At 39.8% G+C, this 12,788-nt stretch overlaps 2 protein-coding genes across 5 annotated transcripts in view; one reads left to right on the forward strand and one right to left on the reverse strand.

The window, feature by feature from the left end:
* Positions 1-2,904, forward strand: part of anks1ab (ankyrin repeat and sterile alpha motif domain containing 1Ab) — a 41,513-nt gene extending 38,609 nt beyond the window's left edge. For all 4 annotated transcript variants that reach the window (XM_044024843.1, XM_044024844.1, XM_044024845.1 and 1 more), the window contains one exon: positions 1,310-2,904. In XM_044024843.1, the coding sequence (XP_043880778.1) occupies positions 1,310-1,391 (82 nt within the window). In that variant the 3' untranslated portion in view covers positions 1,392-2,904. The remainder of the gene's footprint in view (positions 1-1,309) is intronic.
* Positions 2,905-3,184: 280 nt separating this feature from the next.
* Positions 3,185-10,589, reverse strand: LOC122768681 (T-complex protein 11-like protein 1). The gene is made up of 10 exons (XM_044024847.1): positions 10,307-10,589; positions 9,723-9,813; positions 8,788-8,917; positions 8,591-8,711; positions 7,189-7,409; positions 6,811-6,947; positions 6,312-6,493; positions 5,423-5,604; positions 4,812-4,984; positions 3,185-3,923 (listed from the first exon to the last, which is right to left on the reverse strand). Exons 2-10 carry the CDS (start codon positions 9,799-9,801, stop codon positions 3,691-3,693), a joined length of 1,458 nt encoding a protein of 485 aa, XP_043880782.1. The 5' UTR covers positions 9,802-9,813; positions 10,307-10,589; the 3' UTR covers positions 3,185-3,690.
* Positions 10,590-12,788: the final 2,199 nt, after the last annotated feature.

The raw sequence follows: 12,788 nt of genomic DNA on the forward strand, positions 1-12,788 counted from the left end.
ACCGTAGCACCGAGAGACTGCAATTCACAATCTGCTTCTTCTTCTTCTCCTTGTCTATTTAAAAGAAAACACTGTGTTAATACATGGCACTAACCCTTTTAATACCTTGTTCCCCCCCCACCCTTCTTCTTAAGATGCAAATAGGAAATTAGTGGATTTTGTGATACTTTTTGATAGACGGGGGCTGATGGAAATACTTAAGAAGGGATCACGCAGGGATCCCGGCATTAATACGACCAGAGGAAAAGTGTATTAACATTTCACAACTTAGGTTATCTAAACAAAAAAAAAAAAGAAGAACATCCTCAATAAGATTTTATTTAACCCAAGTGTAATAACAAGCCTCGAGCCCAATTTGGCGCACATTTCCCAACACTGCATCCTATTATAGTGATTACACGGGGAGCTATCCTGCTTCACGCCAATTCAGAATTAGATACACGCACACGCAAAGTATGTCACATGAAAATAAAAAGGCGGTGAGCAGATTTAATTCCACAACGTATAAAGTGTAGAGTTGAAACGTTGCTCTGGTGTGATGTTAATGCCAATGGATTTGTTATGCTGAGAACGTGACAATTTTTTTTTTTTTTTTTTTTATTTATTTGTTTATTATTATTATTATTATTTTTTCTGTTGAAGAGTCTTCCTGCACTGTGACTGAGAAATGCTGGTTGTGGAGTCGATGCATATCTGTGGGTTTGTCCCTGCTGTGCGTGCCGTTTGCCTTGTTTCCGTCTGTCCTCATGGGAGTTGTTTTTTGGGGACTGTTACCGTTTACATCACTGGCCACTGTCCTTGTCTGTGTGTGTGCCGTCGGAGACGCGAGGTTTGCGAGTTTCCTCTCCAGACGCCGCCGTGTCTGGAGACTGTTGAGACGTGTACCGTGGCTGAATCATTGCCACTCTGTTCTGACTGTTAGCTTCCACTGACGATGCATGTTGGCAGTGTTTCCTCTTTGTGTTTCCTCGTACCCTTTGATGCACTTGGCCTGAGCAGTCGTTGTATGTACTGTAGCAGTGTCTCGTCTCCTCTCACTCATCCGCTTTTTATGTTCTCCCCCTCTATGTTACACAAGGACACGGCGTTTCATCCCCCCTCTCCCCCTCGCCCCCATCGTCATTACACTTTTGTCATGTATGTTCTTCCATTTTGTGTGTCACCAAGACTACCTGCTCTAGTAATGGATGCATAATGGAAAAGCATTACACTTTAATGAGGAGCAGCTATTTCAAGCAAGTTTTGGTGGCATGATATTGGCTGTGCATGTATCAGTCTTTTTTTTAACATTGGTGTTTTCCTTGTGTAGCTCACCCCAGCGTTCAAGTTTCCGGATACCAAGCTGTGAGTTGAAGGGGAGCAGCCCATGTGAGTGTGTTTGCGTGTTTTGAGTTAGAGGGCAGAGCAAAAAAAAAAAAAAAAAACGAGAGAAAGAGAGGTAAGACTTATGCAACGTGCAAGGCCAACCAGCGCTACACTGACATTTAGATCTCACTCTGTTTAAACCCTGCTCCTCCACTGCCCCGATACAAACCCCAACACACACACACACACACACACCGAAGGCGACCTGTTGTCCGACATCACTGGCTACACAGGACCAGGTGTTTCACTCCTGTCTTGAGAAAAGGTCAAGCGTCTTTCCTGGCCTCCATGAGACTCTCAGATCTTGCCATGTAGGTACTGTAATGTTTAGACCACTGTAGACCATTAATGAGCATTTCTATTGATTTAGGTCAATTGCAGATTATTAAAGGACGAAGAGAAATGTGACAAAACGCAGACGGGGTGGGCGGGGGGGAAGAAACTGTACCAGCATACAATGCTTTGCCTATGTTTGTGGACAAAGTATGGTTTGTCAATGAAAATGTGATCCTGTCTCAAATTTCAAAGCAATATATTATATTAATGATATTAAATAATACAATGACAAAAGAAGCCCTCTCACGTCTGTTGTCAACACTGATTTTGTTTTATGGTTGAGTGATAAAAAGAAGAGAAATATTAAAGTGACAAATGTAACAAAAGTGTTATACTGCTTATACTCTTCTTGTTTCCCCTTTAAATAGTGATCAGTGAGGCTTGGACCAGTATTATGTTGCATTCAAGTCACAGAGCTAAGCATCAAAGTTTCCAGTATCCTCAAAAGCTCTAACCAAATAACTAAATCTAAATATGAAAACAAGTCTTACGTCACCCAGACTTTCATATTAGCGGTTGGACAAAATATTGACATAGCAATACATAATCACTGTGACTCCTGATATATTATTATGTCGAATATCAATATTTGTATTAAAAATGAATCCACTTTATATAGATTTTCCCTTCAATTATGCTCACAGCTGTCTCTCTGTGGTGATGCTGATAACCTTTTTTTAGGGACATTTTGTATCCTTCAGATATATAGACTGATGATGATGATGATATGATTTAGCCATATATGGATTGTCACAGAGTTGCTTTATCATGGTTTTGTTGCATCACATGTTGTGTCATATCGAGTTGCCCTGAAATTCACACCAACATTGCTCGTTCTGTTGCTTCCGTTCTATTTTTGAAACAAGGAACACGGAGAGGAAGATGTTTTCAAAACTGCAGGTTTTTAAATGCTTAGCTCTGTGAACGTGAAAGACCACAGGTGGTTTTTTTGCAGTACGAATACAAATTAGATCTGCACACAACGTGTGTTTTGACTCAAGTTAAAAGAATCCACTGGTGACCGACTCGGTTTCAGTACAATGCGAAAACATTCAGGGTGACTCTTGAAACTTGAGTCGGTTGATGGCACTCTGTCACAGTGACTCTGCGTAACTGTGACGCTCTTGTGATGTGACACAGAGCAGACACTTCTTATAAGTTACAGGCAAAAGTATAAATATTAATGCTTTCTGTGATGATTTTGAGACATACAATGTCAATTCTGAAGAACTGAACGCGCCTCTGGACGTGAAATAAAATGTCATCAACTTTACTCAAGCAAGTCCCGTTTATATACGACTCCTGACGATTTTTCACATTGTATTAGAAATGAATGGAAACCAGTACTTTAGGTTGTGCATTTACAGCAGACGACAGCACATATATTCAACCGTATCAAAATGCTCACTTACCCTCACTAATGATGACTATTGTGGGGGAAACAAAAGAGTATATTTTTGGTTTGTGGGGAAAAAAAAAAAAATTGTAAAAGAGAGCAAAAAAAAGTGCATAATGTGTTGGTTAAGTTCTACAGCATGAAGATTAGAATGCAGCTACATATAACATCTTCAGTATTATTTACAAACTTAGTCTTTGGTACTCTGCTATTCCTGAGGATGAGTGAGTTAAACCTGACAAACCCAGACAGACAATTTCAGATTCATAGTTCTATCTTGACTAGTTTTTCCACTCCTGCGGCATTTTCTTATTCACTGTTACTCCTGTCTTTGCTTTCACACAATCTAATGTTTGGTTGTTAAAATGTTCTGTAATACTTATGATAATTAAGTACCTGTGTTTTACCAAACTGTAATAATAACAATAATATATATCTATATCTAATAATCTGCTTTTTTTTTGTTGTTGTTGTTGTAACATCTCACCACTGGGTTTGCTTTATACATTCTCGCTCACTGTATTTACATTAAAGTTACATGTTTGATGCCACACGGCAGCTTATGTAAAAGGACACTTGAGGTTGGCATCACCCTAGCGCGAGTCTTCGCCGGGCTTGGCCTCTCCTGGCGAGAACATGAGTTTCCTGAGGATTGGTGCGTAGAAGGGGCCGAAGACGGATCGATTGAAGTGGACAATTCGCCCAAAGGCCGTCCCCAGCTCAGTGAGCTCGGTGCTCACCAGCCTCAGAGGACCGGCCAACTGTACACTCCCTTTAGCAGAGCCTCCCTGCAGCGTCGCCCGGAGGAAGCCCTCTACCCTTTCTCCTGTGTTTGATCGAGAGGAGAGGAGAGGAGAGGAGGAGGGAGACAGAGGGGGGAAAAGTCAGCTTTCTGCAGCAGCACGCTTTTGATTTTAAAAACAACCATGTGTGGACAGAGATAAACCAAAACTCAATGACATTATAACATGTGTTTCTTCTGACAAAATGAGAAAATCTTTATGTGAATGAAGCTGCACAAAATAAAATACACTATTTCTAACCAAAATTTTTAAGCTTGGAAGTTTGTTTGTTGTTGCAATTAACCAGATTTTTTGGTCATCTTAAAACTGTAGTGTGTAACTTTTAGTCAGCTATAAGGTAAAGGATGCAGAATACAAATAATGAAACAAAAAATGACCAAATGTTATGCACTGCAGCTTTAACTTATCAAGTTATCTGGTCCATACGTGAGTTCAAACATCAAACACTTAAATCTAATGTGGGGAGATATTTTTGCATGGGCAACAATAATAAGTGAAAAAAAAAAGGTAATTTCAGTCTCATTTCAATCATAACAAAAATCCTACACATTGCCAAATGTAAATTGTGCGGGATTTTTGTCATGCTTATTTGTATCTTATTCCTCTGCACTTTTCTCCTACAATACAACAATGCCAAACTCGAGCTCCTGTATTACCCTGTTCAGGGTAATACACGACAAATAATAATAAAGTAGTAAAAATGAAGCCGCAGTTGTGGATAAAAGACATGAATTGATACGATGACACTAAACTATAATCTAAAGGCAAATCTTAAACTTAAATAAATGCAGTGACAACAGCTCAGCAATAAAAACATGGGAATCTAAATGTAAAATGTGGCTTTGTAGCATTTGCTTCCACGTGAGCTTGAGTGAATCATGTGTGGAGCCTCGTCGCTCTCCTCTGCTGACCTATGAGTGTGCGGACAGTGTTGTTGTGCTTCCACAGGTCAGATATTTGTCCCCTCAGCAGATCCTGCCTCTGCAGCGGCAGCGCTGCTTCTCCCCGGCTGCTCAGTGCTCCTTTCACCTGCTGCAGCACCGTCTCCCCGAGCCCCAGCAGCGCCCCCTTCAGGCCAGCCTCCCTGCAGCGCCAGAAAATGCCATTAGACAAATTACCTTCATTAGATGTAGATTAGATCACAGGCAATTTATCAGCCACGTTGAGTTCTGGGACTCACAGAAGTCAATAAATAAGGCTCTAATAACATCTGCGTCTCTCACAAGAGGCGTAGATGAAATGAAATCACATTTTAATAAAGGTGATCAGGGAAGAAATGGCCTGTGCTCCATTATATTGCAGTTCTGACCGGAGTGTGAAGACACCTTGAATATCACAAGCTGCTGTCTCACATCTATCCACTAATCATGACTGGGCTTCTCTTGTACAGAAAGAATGAGGTTAGCTGGAAGCTGCTCTGACAGGCTTCTTGGCTCCTGTCACCTCCTTTGGTTTTCCCCTTCTCCCAAATCACCTGTTCTCCTTGACAGCGAGTACACGCGTCACCACATCCTCCTCTTACCTGGTGTGACTGCCCTCCAGCACGGCAGCGATGGTCTGCCTGAGTTTACCTACAAAGCCCTGCAGGGAGAAAACGGCGTCCCCGCACTGAGCATTGGTCAGGAGCAACACGGACGCCTCCACCACCAGCATGCGGAGCCGCTGACACAGAGCATCCAGGCGGGATCGGTCCATCAGGGCAGTCTGTGGAGAGGTTAGATCGGGGTCACATGTCATGCGGTTAATCTCTCCAAAGAAAAAAACACCAGCTATCCGGACATTCATTCAGTCATTCGTTAGAGTGAATGAACAAATGGTTTGCGACAAAGTAGTCGAATGGACAAATTAATAAATAGTTCAAAGAAATAAGCCGAATGTGGGTTTTTGTCATGACCAAACCAACAGGAACACTGAGCGTAAACTTACAATGAAAACAGGTGTAAATGCAATTCCTTCCTAGTGTGTGCGACTATTACATTCCCCGCTTTTCATAGAAACAACTGTATTGTATTCAACATCAGATCAGACGAGAAGGGTACGACTGCAAGGAGGAGGGACTTAGAGAGCGATCATGAGACGTCTACGGAACTCTGAAGTAGCAAAAACTAGAAATAAAACATTTATCTGTGTCACAGAACGCAGTTTTAAGATCATTTGAGCCGCAAAATTAGTCATTTTCTATCTAAAAATGTGGTTTGTATATCAAGATAGGACATTATTTATAGTTTGTCAGCAATGTTGTCAGAGGTTACCTCGACCTTTCCTATTGAAATGAAGAGATCCGACTTTTGAATAGTGTGTCTGCATGGAACGCCCATCCCTACTGTTAATCAAAAAGTTATTTTTATAGTATCATAGTGATCAATTAAAGATCAGTCAAATCATAAAAAGCGCGGTGCGATGCGGCCGACCTCTGGATAGTTCTCGTCCTGTGGGTCGCAGTTTATCAGACGCATATAGGCCCGGTTGAGGACGGCGGTGGCGCTGACGAGACCTCGGCTTTCAGGAGCAGAAGAATCGCACTGAGCTCTGATGACAGACGCCTCCTCTGCCACTGCTCCCTCAAGCCAGGCAGTGGTTTTGTCCAGAAAATCTGAGGAAAAAAGGAAAATAACAAAGCCACAAGACAGTAAATACAAAACAATATAATAAACTAGATTAAAACTTCAATGTGACCTTTATCGTCATGCTTTGGGGCCCTTTTCAGTTTAAGTTACATAGATGTGTAAAAGATGTATACTGTATTGTTTTGAGCAACAGAAAAAAGTGAAGTTAATTGATTGAAATGAAGACTGGAATGACCAGTGCTCATAAGTCACACATTTACAAATTCACCTGTACGATCACTCACACATTAGCAGTCAGGACAGAGATTTAAACACACCAAAGTGACATTATTGTGACACTCACCCGGCTGCTTGTCCAGAATCTGCTGGAATTTCACCCTCTCATAGTTCACGGCCTGCTGCAGCAGGTGAGGCCTCAAACTCTGGATGGTGAAATTAACCATGTCGGTCTTCATCAGCTCCAAGACACGGAAGATGTTCCTGAAGGAAGAGACGGAGTGGACTACTTTTACATGGAGAAATAGGAAGTGGAGAAGTGTATAAATTGCAAGTACATGAAAATAAAACTGAAAATAAAGTGAAAAGACAACAAACATTTTGAGGAATAAATGTCTTTTCATGATATGTTTGAGCATGAAGAGTGGAAGTATAAACAGAATTTTACATGACAAAGATCAGACGTGAGTGAAATAACCAGTCAGAGATCAGATCTGCTCCTCACCTCAGGAGTTCCACAGGCTCCTTGAGTTCTCTCAGCGCTCGGACCTCCGCGTCACGCACCGGTGCACACAAAGACCCCATGGTGTTGGTGATGTACTCGGCCAGTCTGTGAAGGTCCAGAATGCCATGGTTGACCTCCTGGTTTATCAGATCCATGTCAAGGACCTCGTCCAACTGAGATCTCAATCTGACGTGACCAGGCAGAAGCAGGGACTGAAGCATCTGATGGTAGGACACGTGAACATGAACATACAGGAAGTACCAGTTTATTTTTTCTCAGATTAAAGAGTCCATTTCATACCTCTTCACACAAAGAGAGAGAAAGAAGTTCAGTCCAATGATATGGTACTTACTTTAAATTTCTGTCAGTGAAATACTTCTGTTAAAATACATGTTAATGTATAATTAAACCCTCGAAAAATGACATTAAAAAACAAACAATTCACTCAAATCGGATGTGGTGAGATGTGAGGAGGATACAGTGAAAAAGGAAGATTGCAAAGATAAGTGGGGAAATGAATCTATCCGTTGGTGGAATGCGTGAGGGATAACGACTACAGGGAAAATTGCATCGTCTGCCGTCGTGTTTTCTCTGTCGGGCACGGTGGAGTCTATGATCTCAAACAGCATGACTCCGGAGAAAACCACATGAGGAACGTGAGGCCGTGGAGAACACGGAGAGGGAGCCCTCCTAAAGATCCTTCATTATTCCTGTTTTGCACAGTTTGAAGTGAAGTTTGCACACAGAGAAGATAATTCGTATTAAAAAGGTTTGCTCTCCCTATTTTCTTATCAGGAAGTGGGCAGCCCTAGTCCCAGTTCAAAACACTGAATCGTAGCAGAGATGACACAGAAGTTGAATTTATACGCACACACATCAACACATTGTCCCACCGTCTGTATCATTTGGTTAATTTCACATCTTCGGTAAAAGGCTGAGATTGAAAGTGAAGATGTGTCCGCTTTAGAACAGCAGAAAAGAGGCACCACACGATGAGAGGAGAAGACAAGCTGACAATAACAGGCCGTAAAACATTTAAATATCAATCACTGATCTATACGAGAGAGAGGAGTCTCTCAGGCGTTGGCTGTTTTGTCCAACATTCATTCATTTATATTTCAATGCATCTCCACTGCAAACCCGTGTTTCTTTTCTCCTCTGGTCGAGATGCTTTTGAAAGGGATAATGAGGCTTTTGTAGGTTTGGTGACATCCACTGTGTGTCCCCATGTGTCGCAGCCCTCAGGTATTAAATGTGTTTTGTGGAAATACTGGCTTCACCATTGTTAATAGTGAAGCCAGTATCTTAAATTTAATGTCAGAACCACTTTGATTTTGTTTTTAGACTTGTTAATGCCATCTAAGGTTTTGTGTTGGGGGGGATGATTGAAAGCCTGACTTACAGTCTTGACCTCCTGCAGCAGAATGACAGCATGAGTGTAGTTGGGAGGGTGACTGTTCAGCTGCTCCTGGAGACTGTCCCAGAACGCTCTGTGAACGATCTGTGTCACTCTGCCCTCCAGACTACAGAGAGGAAGATGACAAATTATTTTGGACAAAATCACGACCATTTAGTTGATGCGGAGAGTTTTTTTCTTGCCTGTCTGTGCGAGGCATCCTGGGGGTGAAGCAGAGGTCACTGTTCACTATTATCTCGTGTGCGAGGCTCAAGTTGGAAACACAATTTCCCAGCTCCATCAGACTGGATAATGAGGCCGTGGGTGGGCTCCCTGACACCACAGAGAGGACACACACACACATACACAAATAATTAAAAGTGCCACAGTGGTAATAATTCAATCACTACTGGTTCCTGAACATGCCCCAAAACAGTAACACTGAAAAACATAGGAAATGTATTGTTGGACAGTTTAAATCACTGTGGAGAGTGACCTGACATGACTATGGTTTCAATAGGCTGCAATAAGATAAGATAAGATATTCCTTTATTAGTCCCACAGTGGGGAAATTTACATTGTCACAGCAGCAAAGACAATAAAGATTAAGATAATAAATAATAAACAATGCATTTCCACATGTGTGGAAGTATACAATATAGAAGGATATGAACAATGCACGAGAAATAATCCATTATTCTGACAAATGTATGCGAGTTCTGCTTGCCGGCCTAGTTATCCTTAATTATTCCTTTTCCACTCCGCCTCTTCTTCTAATATGTTTTTTAAAGAACACTTTACATGACATGACATAAAAATCAAAGGGCTTCCTCACATAAAATAACAAGGCTTGGAGCCCCATCATACCTACTGTAACAAAAAGTACCACACACAAAGGGAAAAAGGTTGTACTTGATTTACTTAGCTCCTTAAAACCAGGGTAATTACACGTGTTAATAAATTACATTTATACAGAAATGCAATCACAAACCAGTCACTAATTTAATCAAAGGTCCTGTGTGAACACACTGGTGGGTTCCAGTCTCAGGCTCAAAGCGTCAGGTGGTAATTATTCAATCACTAATGGTTCCTGAGTGTGCCAAAGAACAATAACTGTCACAATAATAAAGCTACATACCTGTAGGAGAGTCCAGTTTTTCCAGACAGGGCATGTCAGTGGGGAAATCATCAGCTGCCTTGTCACCTTGATTTGACATGACTACAAGTGTCTAAACATTTTAAACACACTGTGATTAACAAACACAACAACACTTTCAACACAATTCGATCTTTCTGCTTTTTTACTTGTTTGAAATTAAAAGATGACATTTGATCTTTCAAGCTCTGAGAAATTCTGCATTTGCTACCATACTGCATTCCACAAAACGAATTGAACAAATTAATTGATCAAGTCAATCATTTCTACAGCGAATAATAGATAATCATTACTAGTAAAATAACTATGAGCCCTATATTGTATAAAGTAAAGTTTAAAGGATATGCTCACCAAGTGCTCTAATCAATTAGTTCATAAAACAGCAAAAATAATCACACACATATTTTGATAATGAATAAATTACTGAAGTCGTTTGTCAGCAAAATAATCGTTCATAAAATACATCTATATAAAAACATTATAAATGTAAATAAGAAGTGTCAAAGTATATTGTGGAGAAAATTAAGTTTATTAAATGAGAAAAAACAACAAATAACAAAACATACCTGTGTTCTAATGTCGGAGAATTCACTGAGTCCAAATATGAAGAATTAAACGCTGCGGACTAAAATTCAAGTCACTGTAAAATTGTTCGGTTTAAAATCCACAAACATGAAGGTTTAAACCCGGGCTAAACCATTCTCGCAGACACACGGGGAAAATGTAGGAATGGGAAATAAACACTTTGACTACTTTTCAGCATATGGTAGAACCGGTTATTGCTCGCTACACATCGTGTGAAGTGTAAACATGTTTAATACCTGGAAGTTTGCGAGTTAGGGAACAAAACGCTTACAAATGTGGTAGTTTGTGGTGGTCCGCTCCATTCTTGAATCAAAACAATGGCTACGTCAGAATCTGCTCCTCTTCGCCCCGCCCCCACCGTGTCGCTGCTTTTGAAAAACTCAGTTGTTCTAGTTCATTCTTCGCGTGTTTCCGGGTAAGTAAAGAAGTAAAAGGCGTTTGTATAAATATTCCATTGTATGAGACACAATGCTGTGTCCATGTTCCTCCAACAAACGAGTAACTTCTAATATTTTAGAAGCAACAGAACTGAATACCTTTGTACTTCCTGTGGTGGTCAGTTACCTACAATACATGTTCTTTCACAGTATCTGTAAAAGCATATGTTATACATTTCTGAAACACTGCACAATATTGTAAGATATATAGTTAATTTGATTATGTGGTCACATTTTGTAAATTGGTTCATTTTAAAATGTGTCAATGTGTCAAATGCATAAATGTTATTCCACTTACAAACTAGGGGTAGGACAAAAAAAAATCGTCCTTTACCATAATCGATACGCCAGGGCAGAGGGAGTTTACAGCAGGATAATGGCGGAGAAAGCTACGTTAAGAGATACCCCATCCATGTTCAATACTATATGCACTTTGTTCTCTATATCGTGAATAAAGAGAGAAATCGTGCACTTTTAACTTTTCAAGGACATTTTGTTTACTTCAGTTAGACAGATATTGTGATGTATTGCTATATATAATTGATTATTGCAGAATCGCTGTATTGTGATATTATTGGTATCATGGACTATGTATCATATCTTGAGGTACTGTGATTCCCATCCTCAATCCAAACACAGTCATACTGAAAAAAATGTCAAGAGACATAAATGTACTGCAAATTATTTATAATTGCAAAATGTTGTGTACAAACTGTTTTGTTAAGCATTGAACAAAGCATTATCTAAAAAGTTGACTTTTCATCACAACCACAAATAGATATGATCATATTTTCAATAGAAAAAACATAAAAAAAACTCCCCAGGCCATATTTATATATTTGCATATTTCAAAATATTAAACACCATTAAATTTATGTTTTAAAATAACAAGGATAACTTAAAAAATTTAATTTTAACACTTACCATTATCTCTCCTTACTTAAGCTGCTATGTACATATAAACTTTATTGAATTACTGCATGCATGAGCACAGAGGTGCCTCAAGACATTAAAGGAAATGGAAAAGAAAAATAAGTGCCAAAAGCAGAGTTCTGCAGAGCGAAGCAAATCTGCTCCCAAGATAATTTAGTGTCCTGTGAAACAGAAAAAAAATCAATGTCATGTCTTGTAAATCATTTTTTAAAGAAAGGAAAAAATACGTATGTGAATCTGCATGTGAAAAATGTCATGTTTCTCATGAAAGAATTGATGTCACAAACAAGCTGCTTAAATCATTCATTTTCAGTCAAGCTTTGTATTTGAGTCTTATTGTGAAACAAGACAAAGGGGCATCTACTGAATTAAAATGAAAGCCCCAACACAGCCATGTCTCCCAACAACACTGTCTAATAATAAAGTAACAAATCCAGACTCCACTCGAGTGTTTTCAATGCCACAATTCACCAATGACTGTGCTGCAGCATGACCCAACCCCATCACAACAGCTAATGCATTTTGGCACTGCTTGTTCTGTCAGTCTCTTTTTCCTCCAGTGAGTTAACTGCCCTAAATTACATACACATTAAATTACGGTACCATAGTAACCTTCACCTGTTACGTGCTGCTCTTATCCTAATTTTGCCTCTTATGGTCCGATATAAAAATGTAAAATGCATACACAGCAAGGCACTTGAAAGCAACGCTGTTGAAGGAGTTCTGATTATTCTTTTTAAGAGTTTCACTTTGTTAAAAGGTCCAGCGAGTCAAATTTAGGTGAAATTATTTTCAACTGCTTGAAATTGAAGATAAAAATAATTGTTTTATGAATTGTTCATTTCCATTTCCCCAAAATTAGCCTTTCATATTTAGATCAGAAGCCAGGTCAGCTGCAGAGGTCGCCATTTCATACCACCATGTTTATACAATAGCCCAATAAACAACATCTTTGAGTTGTGATGCCAATTGAAGGCTACTCCAACACACCTGGAAGGAATGGTTGAGGTGAGGGATATCCAGCTACTTCTCCAATAAATGTTATTACATTTTACAAACTGTACCTTGTACATTGATACATAACAAGGACAAG

The sequence above is a fragment of the Solea senegalensis genome, linkage group LG4 (genome assembly GCF_019176455.1).
Source record: "Solea senegalensis isolate Sse05_10M linkage group LG4, IFAPA_SoseM_1, whole genome shotgun sequence".
Classification (NCBI taxonomy): domain Eukaryota; kingdom Metazoa; phylum Chordata; class Actinopteri; order Pleuronectiformes; family Soleidae; genus Solea; species Solea senegalensis.